This window comes from Gallus gallus, chromosome 7, assembly GCF_016699485.2.
Source record: "Gallus gallus isolate bGalGal1 chromosome 7, bGalGal1.mat.broiler.GRCg7b, whole genome shotgun sequence".
NCBI classification, from domain to species: Eukaryota; Metazoa; Chordata; class Aves; order Galliformes; family Phasianidae; genus Gallus; species Gallus gallus.
The window spans coordinates 14,132,298-14,149,269 of record NC_052538.1 but is presented as its reverse complement, the minus strand read 5'-3'; the positions used below and the strand labels follow the sequence as shown (position 1 = coordinate 14,149,269).

Sequence of the window (16,972 nt, the reverse complement as noted above, 5' to 3'; positions counted from 1 at the left end):
ACTTTGTTGGGGGGGAATGGCTACACTTGGAATAAAGCTATTTTTTTTTTTCAATAAACAGATTTTACTGAGTGAGATGTGTTTCACTTAGATGGTTATTCAGTTTTTTTTTCTGGTCTGATTATTATTTTCATGTTTTTCTTTGATGTAGTATCCTTTCAGTAGAGTAAATAAGCTTTCTTATCAGAAATTGATTTCTGTATATCGTAGTGCTTTCTCAGTCTCATTGAATTGCTATGCTTTTGGAGTTAAAACTGCTATTCACATGGGTTTAAAATGCTTTTATTACACATTACACTTCTGTCTATACTAAGTGCTGTTCAGTTGTCTAGTTGTCTCTCATTCTGTTTCATCTAAAGCAAGTTCCTTCTTTCAACTGCTTTGAGACTGAAACTCCCTCAGTTGATCTGCCTGGCTAGTGACAGGTATGGCGCTGGGCTCATGTTCCAGCACCTGCTGCACACCTGCCTGATGCCTGGCACAGCCACTGCACACAGCTTTGGCCACCCTGAGCGCTGAGTGCCTAACAGCCAGGGAGCAGAATGGGAAATAGGCAAAGGGTGGATGCTCTACAGCCTCTGCTTCTGTAAGAAGAGCGAGTATAGGGCTGTAAAAGTTGTGAAAGAATGTGAATGATATGTAATTAATCCTCAATACTGAAAATTTAGTGAAACAGTGAAACAAAGTAGCTAGTCATAAAGGCCATGCAGCAATCACAGCCATGTCCTAGGAGGAGCCATCCTTACTGACATGAACTAAAGCTTGTGTTGCCTACAGCAGTATGCTGAGTAAGTGGAAGTGATAGCAGCTCTATTTCTTCACACTTATGAAGGTCTTTCAGAGATTACATCCCTACAGCATTGACCATAAGAGCTGCCTGACTGCTGAGGAGCCTACTTCACACACACACTACGTGTCTTTAATGGAGAAACAGAGTACTTACATTTCAAGCACTGCTGATCTGCCCATATTAAGCACTAAGTTTGCTTCAAAATGTATTGCTGCTTTGACAGCATACGAGCGCTCCATTTTGTGCTTTTTGAGAGGAAGAACACTTTAAAAAAAGGTGTCAGAGTGACAAAGGACACTTCAAAGAGCAGAGCATCTGTATCTCCTGCTTTAGGCTCTTGTTTAGTGTCTTGCCTTGGATTTGAGGGCATTTCTTTTAGTAGAGAACATCAGCCTCTCAAAAAATGAGAGTTTAAAAGCCAAGAAGCTGCTCTCAGCCTAGACTTCATATTGTACAGAATCTGACTTGATACGGTGTTTCTGCTCCTGCTTTTTATGGTAATGGACTTCAGGAAACAGGGAGGTAGTCTGGAAGCTGTGAGTCTCAGCAATGTGGCTCGAAGGTGGTCATTTAGCCACTGTCAGCTCCCACTCCTCAGTACAGCTACAGCCCTCTCCAGCTCCAGCTCCAGGCTCCTGCCTTGCTCATTTTGGAAGTCTGATCTTCAAACAGAAACATAATTCTTGCAGTTCTTTAAAGCAGGACTGTTCAGTCTTCTTGGTAGCCAGGTCTGCATGCTGGTTTTGGAGAACTTCCAAGAGTCAGTCATACTGGTGTCTCTGAAATGAAATGGGCAGTGGGGCTGGGAGCTGACCATGTGGATGTGGGCTCTATGAGATGCTCAAAATCGTTTGAGAGACTTTGTAAACCATATCCATCCAAGCAGCATGTGTAAAGTAAACAGCAGAGCTATTTTTATGATTAAACCAGTATGTAAACATATTACAGGTGTGTTTGGCAGGCATCAGCACTTCTGTCATCGCCTTTCATGCTCTTTTTCCCATCAAGTTAGTCACCCGTAGCAGTGGAATTGCAACTTCTGGACATAATTAGATTTGATTTCAAGCATATTTTATTGTATGTGCTAAAGGAGACATTTGTATGGCTGTGTTTTTCTGGGATAGGTGAGGAAGACTTCACTTTTCCTGCCGCAGTTGCAGGAAGTTTGGGATCCCCTCTGTGGGTTTCCATCTCCAGAATGACAGAGTCCACACATCTGGAGGGTCTGCTGAGGGTCTGCTAAGTCAGTCCTCTGTCAGTACCAGCAGGTGAGAAAGCTTCAAGAAGAAACAGAAGGCAGTATCTTGATATTGTTGTGCTATTTAATCTTCCATTTTTCTCAGTTGAGAAACTAAAAAATTGTGTAGTGACTGAGATCTGGAAAGGAAAGCTCCATTCTGTCTCAAGGCAGACACTATATGCTAGATGTGGATTTGTGGGATTCAGTGTAGGACTTTTGGCAGCACTGCAGAACTGTGACACTGCTGTTCCTGAGGGATGTGGAGAAGGTCAGGCTTTGGGTGCAGTTCACCACATTTTGCTTGTCAGCTGCAGTAGCTGACTTGGATGTGGATTCAGAAGAGGTGGAAAACAGAACTGCCTGCTTTCATCGGCCATTGAGGATTGTGTTGTAAAACTGTGAGCTTTCCACCGCAAAAAAATACTACCAAAACCAATGACTTATGCTGGTTTTACTGCTATAAAGATGGAGTTACACTGAGGCATAGGTGGAAATGGAGAATGTCTTTGTGTATGAACTGGGAAGGGTCAATTTTATTTTTGAGGAATAGAGCCTTTTCCTAGTTACAAAGGTTTCCATCAGACTTCTACAATTCCAAGTTAGCTCTCCTACACAGGGAGCTACAGCACTACTTCTTCTGTTTCGTTAAACTGTACAGTCTTTGATGTACAAATGAATGGAGGAAGTATTTAAAAGGAATAATAGAATTACATTTGGAAGCGTGTGTGTTCTGGATGGTTAGAAAGACTGCACTGTGAACTGACTTAAATGATGGCAATACAGGCTTCTTTTGAGGGAGAATGTTCAATGCTTGCTGTTTAAGAGCCTGGCTATTGAGCAGCATTCAGGAAGGCAGTGAGAAACATCTAAAAGCATAAAACTAATATTAATGTGTTAAAAGGTCATTAAATCCCTAAGTGGATGCTTCTTACTCTGTATTAAAGTGTTTCAGCGCAGGCAGACTACCCAACTAGCTGTTTTTGCCCTCTCTTCCCTGTGTGTGTGGGCAAGCTGTAACTTTGTTGCTGAAGATGAAAGCTGATTTTTAATAAATCATGTCCACTAAATTGCACTTTCTCGCTTTGTGATATTAGAAGAAAGTTTTCCCATGACACTAACACCATTCAATAGTTTAATCATCAGGTCTGCCTTTAGACTTGAATTGTTGGACTGTGATGATTTTCTAATAAACTAATGTGCTTTCTGTGTTGAAAAACACTGTTTATAGGTAAAGTTCTTTGGAATTTTTGGCCAAATATATATTTCTTAAAAAAAAAAGAGTTTTAATATATTGATCAGTATTTCTAATAGCTTAATAATATGGTATTTGGGATAGGCAGCAGGGGACTTCATTTTGATAGCTTTAATTGACTTGCAGGCTTAGTCTGTTGAAAACTTCCAGCTATTATTTGTGGGCGTAAATCATTGTAAGTTGACTACATATTTAAAGCCAGTTGTATTTTTAGATCAATTAGATCCTTCAGTGAAATTGATTGTTTCAACTGTTCTCTTCCTCAGTCTGAAGCGTGTGTATAAAGGATGTTGGGAATAATGGATTTTTTTTTTAATGACATTACAAGTGTCATTTAAAATATTGGTAGGAATCCTAAACTAGATGTCTCGGTGTCACTTAACTTCCTGACTTGAAAATTTTTGCAGTGAATGATGGAGTTAATCAATTCCATCATGGGCAGACATATGAATATGTGTTGAAATAGCAGAGAATATTTCCCTTTACTGACTGTCCTCTGTGTTTAATAGGGAGCATAGATAAGAGCTGTGGTGCATTTGTGTGAAAGAGTTCTGTACAGACTTCAAGGTATTTAAAATAAGCCTAATATTCAGCATGAACATTCTTCATGCCAGTAAGCCCTGTCATTTCTCTTCTTTTCAAAAAACAACTCGTATTTGGTAAACTTTCTATGTATTACCTGAATGGTAGGTGGTTATTTACAACTCCTCTCTCAAGAGAGAAACAATCTGATATGTTTTGTTACTTGGTTTAAATCCAGTATTCATGGTGTAGTTTATCAAATTACATTCTGGGGATAGGTATTTTTTGAAACAAAAATTACAGGAATTTGTCTTGTAAAAATGGTTGTGTTTGTTCTGGAAAATGGAGAGAACCTGAGTAGTCTTCTAAGAGCATCAAGAAAGGTTCTAGGAACCATTAGGAATACAAATAGGAAAGTAATATTGAGCTATTGTAGCAATGAACTAATTTGAGGGGGCTTTTGGTAGTAGAAAAACTATCTGCTTTCCAAAACACGTTACTTGGAGTATCACCATATTACAGCCGTGATGGAATTATCAAATGATTTGTTAGCCGGCTTTCTTTAGTATCAGCACTGTATATTCTCCTACTACTAGCAAGTTTAGGTCTGGAGGTTTTCATTGTCTAAAACCTCCGAAAATCATCAGTCTGGGTCCTTTCTCTTAGGGGTAATTGATAGCCAGCGTGTACTCTGTCAGATTCCCCTTGTGGTACAATTTGACCAGAACCAAGTATGACCACGATTACATTTCTAACCCAGACCATGCAATCTGAAATTGATGCCCTTTTATGCTGCCTGCAAGAGGACAGTTGATACCTGAATAAGTGTGAAGCCTGGTGTTACACAGCTAATCCATTGACATTTTGGAACACATATGGTTTGGCAAAGTTGGTTTACAGTGGATCAGTCTTGCCTTTGAGTAACCATGCTGCTTTTGATCTGGTAGTAGGAGCTCTGAAGTTGGATTTACTGCTGCATCAAACCATGGCCTCAGGCACAAGTCCTATTTCACAACCAGCAGAATTAGCAGGGGATCCCTAAGTTAAAAATAGGCTTTTTTTTAGCAGTAATTTCTAGACTTCAGTCTTAAGGGCATGATACTCTTTCAAGGAAGTGACAGAAGCAAAGGTTTGTACAGTGAACTCAATTCCATATAACTTAAGTTACAAAGAGCCTCTATGGATCTGCTAGAAGCAGTAAATAACCTTTTTCAGCTGACAGATGTAACAGATACTTCAGTGGCAGATAAAATAATAACAGTTATAGCTATATAAATAACACAATAGACTGAAACCTTTTCTTTGTAAGAAATTGTACATAACTTGGAAACCTTGTAATATTGAGTACTTTATCAAAAAGCATTTTCAATGTGGATTTGATATAATGCCATAGACAACCCACTTGTGTCCTACCACAGCAGAATGCTAGCATCAAAAAATCACTGCTAAACTTGAGGCTGTTGCTAATAAAAGAGTTCACTTTCAGTGCATAGAGGGTGTATTGTTCAGATTCTGTAAGTATAATTTCTTTGGCTCTGACACTGACAATATGAATGCTGAGCACAAGTAATCCAGAAAGCCCTGGAAAGTAGGCACTGAAGTATAAAGCAAATGGAAATTGCTGTGCATCTTCAACGTTAATTTCTAATGGTCACAGTACTGGAAGCCACAAAAGCATGCCTTGCAATTAATGCTCATTTCATTAATGTTCATTTCATTTGTTGTGCATTGTAACCAATTATACAGAGGAGAATCTCTAAACTTGAGAAAAGAACATTAAGAAAAAAGGTAATGGATAAATTTTCTTCAAAATGTTAAAAATAGCAAAGCAGGAAAATAATCAAAGCAGGAAAATAATCTGAGCAACAACAAGACGACATTTCCATTCCTATCTTTAAAATATAACTAGTAGTATGGGATTTGGGCTCTCCAGGCTTCACAGAGTAACCTCCTACTGCAGACCCAAATTGTTCCTCATAATAAAGCATAATGTGGAGTCTGCATCAAATCTAGCTAACTTACGTTTTCCTTCATCCTTTCTCTTTGTAATTATCACAGCCTCAGTACTACGAAGTTCTATCACCATATTTGGAGCACTGTGTTTTAGAAGAATGCTGTTGACAGTCAAAGCGTATTTAGTGAGTGCAGAGAGCAGCATGCTGCTAGCATCATGCAGATTGGACATTTCTTGTCCTAGTTTCTTACCCTGCTGCTGGTTCCATGTGGGCAGCTTTAATGCACTTTCATATAGTGAATAGCAAATGCAGAATTCTCATTTCTGTAACCACCACGCTGGGAGTCTCACAGACTCCTTGTTGGTGTGAATGCTGCATCCGTCTGAATGTTCACAGCACCATGCTGCAAAAGCTATTCTTCATCACCGTGAAACCTGAGAGTCAGGGTTCAGCAGTGTTAGGTTTAAAGGACCTGGTGTCACTCCATAGGCTCCTCGAGTTTAACCTCACATTTTCTCAAATTCACCGTCTGAAGTCACACTCGTAAGTTAAATCTGTTCAGCTGACTAGCTTGGATGGAGCTCTGTTATAAATCCTCTGTCTTATCTTGATCAGGTATAGGCTCCTCAATGAAGTATATTGTGAATATTTGCTTGGGATGTAGCAGGTTAACTTTATTCTGTCAATTTATCTACTTTATTAAAAAAATCAATGCAGCTTTTATGGATTAAGTCAGAGCCCTTAATTTTGTAAAGAATATTTTCTCATTTCATTTGCTGCATTATTTCGTCTGAGATTTTTTAGCACATATTTAAAAAAAAATTCCTCGAGTGCTTCTTTTATTAAGAATATACCGATGGTGGCTTTACAGAATTGGTGATGTTCTGCAGCTAATTCAGGGGGGTGGCAGGCTGGTAGCAATGAACTGTGTGTGGTGTAGCCACATCTTGTAAGTCATCTTCAGATCTGTTGCTCCACCAAGTTTTGGTATTTTGAAGGGCAGACTAGAAGAGGAAATTATCAGCAGGGTGATGCTTCCTCATTCCCAGCTTTTAGTCCTGATCTTTAGCTGTCCTCCATGGGAACAGATGAGTTGGCCTTGCACCAAGCTGTGGTGGTTCCCTCCGTGCAGCTTCCTATAGGGGAAAAGCCAAGGCAGTGGCCCCACTGGTTCTGTGGCAGTTGGTGTGCAATTGAGGTGTCCCTTCTGCTCTGCTCCACAGTCCTCCAAGGCAGTGTAATCCTGCCATCGTGACTGGGTGGAAATGGAAATGGCTGGAAAGACTGAGTGCTCTGAGTGGCTCTGCTGTGTTCTGCGGAGCCTTAGAGAGGTTCTGGGAGAAACAAGTGCTGTTTTGTTTGCTTCTGACAGAGATTATCTTGGTATGTATACAAAACACAAAACAGTCTGTGGCTGTGTGGATGTGGTCTGAGCGGAAACACACAACTGGTAAAGCCAAGTGTGATGTCTCTCTCTAATCTCGTCTCCTCACACCAGTAATATCGTAATAGCTGGAGTTCAGGGGATGTTAACAAAGCAGACCCATGTTTTACACCACTGGAAGTGAGATAGTTCTTCAGCAGTTAAATAGAAATTTCACAAACCTCTATCAGTTGTAATGAAATTGTTCAATTTAACAATTTTCTCCTTTATCTGAGTGCATTTATTGTTACAGCTTTGTATTGCTTCTGACATCGCAGTGATGCTTTCTCAGCAGCAAGCTGAACGAGGTGCTTTCTTCTTCTTACAAGGATAAGAATCCCCCTTCTCACGTTATAGCCTGATCCATTTATATGTTGCTAACCACAGCACAGGAGAGGACAGCAATGAGTAACAGGCAGAGTTATTGCACTTAGCTTCTGGCTATTAACTGATAGATGCCCTTGTTCTGACTCGGTAAGTGATTACCAGATAGTTGGGCACCGGCCCGGGTGCTATAGCCACACTTAATTGTGACTGATCCTTTGGGCTGAAATATGTCACTAATTTAATTCAGCTATTTCATTAATCTGATTGAACTGAATCCAGCCATTAGAGGTGTATGAAAGAAAGGTATCTGACACACAAGGCAAGAACACTAACCTCTGCATTAAACTATAAAACAGCCATTAGGACATCTAATGCCCAGATTGAATTGCTCCATAGAAACTTGGTTTCCAAGCATAATACTAATTAGCTATAAGCTTGATGAATGTCAAGAATTAATTAAAACATTTCAGTGGCCTGTGTAGGTTTTAAATATCATCATTATTGCCCCCAATATTTTCAGTTCATACACTAATTGCTTTATAGAGAGCACGCATGGAATTATCTTTTGGAGTGACTGAGGGGACAAATGGTTCACTATGTCACTGAACGTGCCTCTCCTTGCCTCTGGATTTCCCTTTTTCCTAAAACGTATCTACAGCTTTTCTTCCACTTCTGTGCATGCATTGCAAATAGAAAGGTAAGATCTGTGATTTCAAACCCAAATTTCATTTTGACAGCACTTTTAATCTTCCTTTCTTAGCTGTACTCTGCAGGCCAGCACAATTGTTGTTACCTACTTTCATTTTGGCAACAGGAAAATAGCTGCAGTTCCATCGAATGACCTTTTTGTTTTAAATTAAATAGGATGTCAGCCAAAATCCTATCTTATTTTTGTCCTGTTAATAAAAGGCCTGCAACAGTTTAGACATTTAGGACATGAAGTAGACATAAAATAAAAAACATTTGGGGAAATTAATAATTGAAAGGCAATTCAAAATCGGAATCAGCTTTTGATTATTTCTTGAACATGATCTTAATGTAAAAATAGCCAAGTTTTTGATACAGGAATTGTAGATGCATAGCGCGGACTGCTCGTATTCCTTCTCCCTGATGAATGTTTCCACATATTTGGCTGCCTAGTAAGGATGAGTGGCCAACATGCCATTTTACAGACTGCAGTCATATGTATGACAAATGATGAGATGACAAGACACTGGAAGAGCCATATCACCGGGAAGGCTTGTAAGAAGGCCTCTGAGTGTTGAACAGTACCAGAAACCACAAGCTCCCTGCCTACAGCTTATTACCTTAGGCCTTGCTTTAAATATCTGATGGTTTCTGTTCCATGGACCTCGGAGGGAGGAAGATGTCGGTAGTGCGTGGGAGGCTGCTGAACAGGGAGAACTGAAAGAATCTTTGCAGTACCATGCTGTTGTCCTGACTGTGGGGATGTGATGCACCCACAGAGCCTCTGTGAGCTCAGCGTTGTTGTTCACAGCACTCTGTTTGGATCTCAGCTGTTTGGACTCAAGGACTTTTTGTGGGACCTTGGTTTGGTTTCTACACTGAGATTGGTTCAGGAAACAACATTTTGCTTTGATTTATTTTAAGTATTTATTTTCTGAGGAGGTATAGATAGTTACTGCGTTATAATAGCATGAAGTATGGTGTTGAAGCAGTCGAGAAACTGCTTGTTCATTATTCCTTCTTTCAAAAATTCAATTAAATAGTTATGCGACAGCTCTTTCCCTAGTGAGAAATGTGTTCAGTATTGTACTTCTTAAAATAAACTATTATTAGTTGTCTAAATGCCAATTGCTTTGAGGCATAACATACACAAATAATGAAGAAAACTATTTGATTTGACAGTGCTGTAAGAAACTCAGTTCCAGGTTACTTAATCCTATCCTTCTCATCCCCAGTTTTCCTACTCAAGGGTGCTAATTTCACTCTGTAGCATGTGAAAAATGCCTAGCAGCATATTTGTAGGTAACATTTTGTATGAGAGCATGAACAATTTAATGCTCTGAGAAGAAGAGGGTGGTTGAGATACACAGTTCCTTCTGTACAGGGATATCATGTTATTGGAAAAACACAGTGTAGAAGCTCATAGCAACCATATACTTGAGAGAACAGATTTAGTGATAGTTTCAGACAGATTGTCATAGAATCATAGAACCACCAGGGTTGGAAAAGACATCTAAGATCATCCAGTCCAACCATCCACCTATCATCAATATTTCTCACTAAACCCTGTCCCTCAGTACAACATCTGCATGTCTCTTGAACACCTCCAGGCTCAGACGCCACCACCTCCCTGGGCAGCCCATTCCAATGCCTGGCTACTCTCTCTCTCTAACTTTTTCCTAACATCCAACCTGAACCTCTCATGGCACAACCTAGTCCTATTGCTGGTTACATGGGAGAAGAGGCCAATCCTCACCTCACCACAACCACCCTTCAGGTAGCTGTAGAGAATCATAAGGTCACCCCTGAGCCTCCTCTTCTCCAAACTAAACAATCCCAGTTCCCTCAGCTGCTCCTCATTAGGCCTGTTCTCCAGACCCCTCATCAGCCTTGTCCAGCTACTCGTGGGAACTCCATTGCATTGCTTTATCTCCAGAGGCATGAGAGCCCAGGGACAGCAGAGAGTTTAGCTACCATGTCTGTTTAAAACACTGGAATTAGTTGGGAATCAGAGAGATGTTGAAGATGTATCAGTGGTTAGTATGAAAACAAAATGAGTATAGAAGGAAATTTGTACAATACCTCTCACAAAGGTGTTTCTGACACTCCATTTCTCTCTCATCTCTCTCTGTCTCTCCTCTTCTTTTTCTTTTTTTAATGCAGTGCCGGCCCTAAAGGAGATAACATTTATGAATGGAGATCAACTATACTTGGACCTCCGGGTTCTGTATATGAGGGAGGCGTTTTTTTCCTGGATATCACATTTTCATCTGACTATCCATTCAAGCCACCAAAGGTAAGGGTAAGGTTTTTATTGTGCTCTTTGTTGTTTGTTTGCTTTTTAGCATACAAGAAGAATTTAACTTGCAGCAGGTGACTGCACATCACCTTCTGACAGTCAGACTCGTTTATGGTCTTAAAAACTAAATGGTCCAAAGTGTCTAATATATTTTTTTGATTACCACAATCAATACTGATTTCGTAGCTTTTCCAAGCCATAAATGACGCGATCCTTCTGATCAACAGTTAACATAAGTACACTGATTTTAATAGAAGACAGCAGGAGACCTTCTTATGCTTCCTTCATCTCATTCAAGCTACTAAAATATATGTAAAATAAACCTTTGTGTATTATGAACCAGATTGTATATTGTATATTTTTACATTACTGTTAGCAAAAAACAGACAAACAAACAAAAAGCCAGCAAAAGTAATATTAGACAGGCAGCTGAAGTGTGGTATTGTGACCTGGAGTTGGGTAATTACCGTGATGACTTCCATTATTGTAAAATATCTAAATATTTACTACTAGTTAGTTCAGCAGATTGATTTGATAATATTTTTCTGCAGAAGTTATTTTTATAAAATGAAAGCAATATTAACTTCAATTAAAGTTTCATTTCCTTGCTTTAAGGAATCATTATTTCCTAACAGGTGTCAAAGACGTTAGAGGTCATTCTCTTTTCACTTAATGCCAAATTACAAAGCTTGAGCACAGCATCAGAAAGGACACTGCCAACGTTCACAAATGGCAAATGTGTTCTACCACAAAACATTTCCACAACTTGTTGCTCCTGTGGCAATAGAATTGGCAATAGAATAGCATTGTTAATCTAGACCCATCATCCTTTTTTCATTCTCAAAAGCATTACAGCAAAAAGAACAACATATCCTCCATGTATTTCACCCTCATCCAAAATTCTCAAGAGTCAGCGTTCAGTGTTCAGATTGTTTTAATGAAGTTATGCTGAGATTTGACAAATTTCTCATTAAAATCATTTGGATTATTTTAAAGAGCACAATCATTTTTGAACTGTCAGTAGTTTCAAGAACAGTTGTTGATTCCCCCCACCCCACATTGGTGTGAAAAGGAAAATTTTCCTCGTCTTGTGCGGTGTGTAATTAAGGTGCTTAAATGTTTCTAACTTCTTATCTCTGTAAAATAACACATATTTTAACAACACTAGCCTGTAATACAGAAAAACAAGGATGGTGTCGGTTCAGGGCGTTTTGTTTTAGATGTATGTTATGTTCTACTGAAAGGTATTGAAAAGATTTCAGTGCTACTTTGGACATGAATAATAGAACATTCCAATTTTAAATATTAATTTTTATGGTCTATATTTGGATTTGGACAGAAAGGAACAGATCAACTAATGCTTCACATGCAGCCAAGTTGTGTCTACTTTTTCAGCTTCGGTAGGTACAGTAAAGTTTTGTTTGTGATAAGACAGTTCCTGTCATGCAGTGTGTTCATGAATTAGCATACAGGACTACAGAGTAGACCCTCATTTTTGTGGGTACCAAACACAGGGCTTGTGTGAGAGCAGTCCATGCACCAAAGATCTCCTTGGTAGGTTTCTTGTAAGTAGCTGTGACTACAATGAATATGCATTCTTCTGTGGCACAATGTTGCTTTAGAAAGTGAGCAGAGAGAAGCTGCCTCCCAGAAACTGCAGGATGGAGAAGGGTCCTCAGGGACCAGGGGCAGTGCTCCTAGGCAACACCGAATGACTTTTCTGTCTCTTGTGCTGCAATTCTAGGTTACTTTCCGCACCAGAATTTATCACTGCAACATCAACAGTCAGGGAGTCATCTGTCTGGATATCCTGAAGGACAACTGGAGCCCTGCTTTGACTATTTCAAAGGTCCTGCTGTCTATTTGTTCTCTTTTGACAGACTGCAACCCGGGTAAGGATCTGATAGTTTACTGGGCATCAACTCTTAGTTATTTTAATTACTTTCCATGGAATATAATTTGTATATTTGATTGTATTTACATCAAATCAAAGTTGAAATCAAATCAAGGCTGAAACACTCCTGGTTGGATACGATGCTTTTCAGTCCTGTGGCCCAATGGAAAATAGCATTAAGCCCATTTATTTCAAAGGGGTGCTGGAGAAAACGGAGTATGTCTTTGAAGGTCCGTATCCCAAAAGCTGTAGCAAATGAGTGGTAGATCTAGCAGTGTGGCAAAGTTCTCTGAGTTACAAACTTATAAATGATTCAGGTTGGAAGGGGCTGCAGGAAGCCTCCTCCTCTTAGGACAGCAATTGAAATGTGCGGGTGACAACGTTTAGAGAGATTTTATCTTTTTCAAAGAGAGTTCCTTATTCCTGCTGGGAAAACCAGAAGCAGCAAAATTCTCAGCAGCAACTGCATGGCAAGCATTGTTGTGTAATGAATGCTAATTGCATTCGGTCAGCAGAGAAACTGAGAGGTGGTGCCAAGATGACAGGTCATTCACAGGAGACTGGTAATGAGTAGGAAGAATTGGATTAGCCCCTTTGATACAGAAGTCTGATGACTCTTGAAACACCACAGCTGGATCCCTTGGTGTATGTCCTGCCATCCTGCTACCTAATGTACTCCAGTTCTGTAATGGGAGGAAGCCAGCCTGCACTCATCTAGTGTAGCAGCCCCTCCAAAGGAACGCAAGGTGTCTGGCTGGGGAAAGCAGTGATGGTCCAATTCATCATGTCCTCCACAGGGACAGTGGTAAGGCAGATTTCAGATCAGGCCCCTCAAAGGTAAGTTTCCATCAGGCAGAGGGTGGCCGGTGGATGATGCACCTGGCAGCATACCTGTCTGTACAGGAGATGTCTACCCTCCTTTAGAACATTAGGCATTTTAAAGAGGAGATGGTTTTCTAGAAAGGCTTTTATTTTCAAAACATCAGTTGTTAAAAAATACGAACAAATTGCACCTGACAAAATGGTACCTGGATTGCTGGTGCTCTTACAAAACTTCCCACCACGCCTTTTGTTGGGTTTTGGCTGAAAGGAGCAGCTGTAACTTTTGGACGTGGGTGTCTGTCTGCTATTTGACACACTAATAATTAGGCAACCAAAACAGATTCATTTTTTTTTTTCCTCTTTGTTGTTATATCTTGGAAGAGCCCCACTATAATTCATAGCATTTTCTGTCCTAACAAAGATTTTATTTTGGAATAGATTATGTATTTTAAATGACAATAGGGTTGGGTTTTGTGGGGGGGGTTTGTGTGCATTTTTTTAAGGGAGTTGGTTTTTTATTTCTCTGTTTTTTGTTTTGTTTTGTTTATTGTGGAACAATTTCTAATGCATCTTCTCCTGCCCTTTACAGCTGATCCTCTGGTTGGAAGCATAGCCACTCAGTATCTGACCAACAGAGCAGAACATGACAGGATAGCCAGACAGTGGACCAAGAGATATGCAACATAAACAACAAACTACTTGTGCAGTGTGAAGGTGCAGAAGGCAACTTTACAGTGTGCAACAAATCTTTATAGCCTTTACAATACGGACTTCTGTGTATATGTTATACTGATTCTACTCTGCTTTTATCCTTTTGAAGACTGGGATACTGCCTCCCAAAAAGGTAAATGCTATCAAGAGTAGAAATTTGTAGCTGTAGATTAGTTATGTTTAAAATGCCTACTTGCAAGTCTTGCTTCTTTGGGATATCAAAATGTATTTTGTGATGTACTAAGGATACTGTTCCTGAAGTCAACCAAATATTATAGTGCATTTTAGCCTAATTCATTATCTGTATGAAGTTATTAAAGGTAGCTGTAGATTACTAGGAATTATGTCATTTGTATTAAACCCAGATCTATTTCCAATATGTGGTACATGCTGTTGTGGAAACTGTTTTAACTTTTACCTTTGTCAGTTTGTAATGAAAGGATTTCCTTTTTCCCTTTGTAGCTCAGAGAGCACCCAGTGTATCATCTCAAACACAATAAACATGTTCCCCAAGGAGTAGTTTCTTTGTTTTCCTATTTTAAATTAATATTTGAAAAAATTTAATTATAGTAACAAGGCAGGGCTAATGTATCACAGATCCCTGTGGATAATCTTTAAATTAATATACATAAGCAAAGGCTTGCTATTAAATGTTTAATGCACACCTGTGGATTGTGTAAGTTTTCCCTGGGTTTTTTGGTTTGATTTGGTTTTATTTTTACAGAACAAATGCCATTCCCATATTTTCCTTAACTGCTCAGCTCTTTTTCAAGTTGCAATGAGAGCACCGCATATGCTTCCTCCAAAAGCTAATGTAGCTGGTTGCTTCAGGGCCAGACCTGTTCTTGTAATAGATGGCCCGGTCTTGCTACAAACTCCTTTTTGCAGGACCAGAGCCCAGTTACAGATAGTCTGGTGCTTTTGTGTCAGAGTAAAGCAAGTCAGGCTTGCTAATCTGGAGAACCACAGTTGTCCACTGAAAATGGTCTTCCAAAGCACGGTTAAACACTAGTCTGTCCAGAAGAGAAAGGAGTAGAATAAACTTCATCAGATTTTTATGACAGAAAAAAACCAGTTGTGGGGGAAATTAACCTTTGTTACTGAAAATGCAAGATGTAAAACTTTTAGACTACTTTTCCCCCTCACCTCTTCACTTTCTGGCGTGGAAATTTTTGTAACATCTGTAAGTAATGAAGATGCAGCTTTATAGCACATACAGTGGAATCACCAATAGTTTTATAATTCAGCTTTTGTAGGTTGCCAGTCACACCATCGATTATACAAAAAGAGATTTGATCCCTTTAAATGATTTTTAAAATTACACCTGATTTTCAAGTTTACTGTCCCCTTTACTACCTGGTGTTTTTGGAGATAATGTAGCACTTCCATCAGTAGGATGCTCTGCTCACTTAATATATGAAAAATGAATGTTAAGTTTAAATAATAAAGCAATAGAAAAAATGTTAAAGATTAAATCTAAAGTTAGCCATCACTATATAGATCCCTGTTTTTTGTATCACAACCTTTGATCATGAATTGTCCACCCTACTTTAAATATTTCTACAGATTCCTGAAGGTGGCTTGAAGAACTGCGTATCCCAAATATCTCAACCTAGAAGCCAGTCTCTCTTGGTAGCTACAAGATAGCTTTAGACTTCAGGTTATAAAGTGCAAAAGGGAATGAGAAACAGGGGATCTGGCAGGTGAATATGCCTAAGTCGGGTAACAGACTAATGCCAGGAAATGAAGTGCTGGAAATCACTGCTGATGGTGACCAGAGTTTCTCATTGTGTCGTTGAACATGTGAGAAATAGCACAGATTGGCAAAGCAACAAGGGGCTATCGCATCCGGGCTGGACATCTACGGTCTGCTCACTGCTGTCCAGTAGTGCACTGCTGTGCTGCGCAGTGCTCGTACACCACTCCGGTGACTTTCCAGTGAAGAGCAAACTATGTATTTCATGTGTTAATTATGTTGCCTACAGAATTTACAGATATTTATATCATGAAATAATATGGTATAAAGAAAGACAGGTTTTAATTCTAATTTTAATGTATTTTGTTTTTGTATTGTACTGACAACTTCATCTACTGAGGTGTACAAATGTGATGCCTCGTCAGTGTTGCCCCATCTTGCCTTCCTTGCAATTGGATCCTTTACACTGAATTCTCATCCTTTTTCTTCTCTTTTTTTTCCTTTCTTTCTTTCTTTTTTTTTTTTTTTGTTGTTGTTGGTTTGTCATCATTCTGTTCTTTTTTAATGTAGTTTTTTTTGCGTGTAAATTTTATATTTACTGAAGTAAAGGTTGTTTTTGTGTAAACATTTAAACTTTAAGAAAGAAAAAAGAAAAGCTAATTTTGTTTCTCAAGTTCTCTCTGCTAAAACATGCAGTAGAAAGAAATTTGTATTGTTAAATAAATCAATTAGTTGTTAAATGCGAATGTGTGTCTGTTTTCCTGGGGAGGGGAGAAAGCCCTGCTGGAAATGTATCTGAAATCCCAGTTGCAGAGAGCATCTGCTGTCAGCAAACTGTTTCCTGGCCGTGTCAGGGTGAAGTTCGGGCACTACTGAATCAGCATTCATCCTGTTTTACGGTTTTATTTTTCAGTTCCATCTTTTCATCACCTGTCACATAGCTTATGAGGCTACGTGTTTGGGAGAAGGTGAATTTAGATGACATTGTGAAGAGGCCAGCAAACGGCCACGGGTCACCTCTTCCGCTCCATTCTGCATCGTCTCTGCTCTCTTGTCCTCAGGGTTGGAGTTGGGAGTGCAAGAGGTGCCTGTCCCAGCGACCCATGGGAAGCAGCTGCTCCGGCCGGGAGGCTGTGGGGAGTGGAGAGCCTTGGCACTTCACGTGTGTAGGGATGGGCGAATTGTATTCACATGACATAGTGTATTAAATACAATGGAAAGGCAAATCCGCATCAGCCCAACCTACATGAGTGCCCTGAACTTGCACAGCTTTAGAAGACAGTGACACTAGCATGCCTAGATGTGACTAAGCCATTAAGTAGCACTGTACATGCGGCCCATGCTATAGCCCAAC

The 16,972-nt window shown here is 39.6% G+C and overlaps 1 protein-coding gene and 1 long non-coding RNA gene across 10 annotated transcripts in view; one reads left to right on the top strand and one right to left on the bottom strand.

Annotated features, from left to right (window-relative positions):
- LOC121113386 overlaps positions 1 to 10,405 on the bottom strand; it is a 60,857-nt gene extending 50,452 nt beyond the window's left edge. The window contains exons 1-2 of one of the 2 annotated variants that reach the window (XR_006939864.1): positions 10,279 to 10,405; positions 1,845 to 2,067 (exon numbers count right to left, since the gene is read on the bottom strand). This is a non-coding gene — a long non-coding RNA (uncharacterized LOC121113386). Of the gene's footprint in view, positions 1 to 1,844; positions 2,068 to 10,278 lie in introns of those variants that run through there. The other variant, XR_005861412.1, reaches the window with a different exon arrangement.
- The window catches only part of UBE2E3 (ubiquitin conjugating enzyme E2 E3), a 56,321-nt gene extending 39,957 nt beyond the window's left edge, over positions 1 to 16,364 (top strand). For 7 of the 8 annotated variants that reach the window (XM_015289437.4, XM_015289436.4, XM_046943586.1 and 4 more), the window contains 3 exons: positions 10,360 to 10,492; positions 12,240 to 12,387; positions 13,801 to 16,364. In XM_015289437.4, the coding sequence (XP_015144923.1) occupies positions 10,360 to 10,492; positions 12,240 to 12,387; positions 13,801 to 13,898 (379 nt within the window). In that variant the 3' untranslated portion in view covers positions 13,899 to 16,364. The remainder of the gene's footprint in view (positions 1 to 10,359; positions 10,493 to 12,239; positions 12,388 to 13,800) is intronic. The other variant, XR_001467424.4, reaches the window with a different exon arrangement.
- The last annotated feature ends 608 nt before the right edge of the window (positions 16,365 to 16,972 follow it).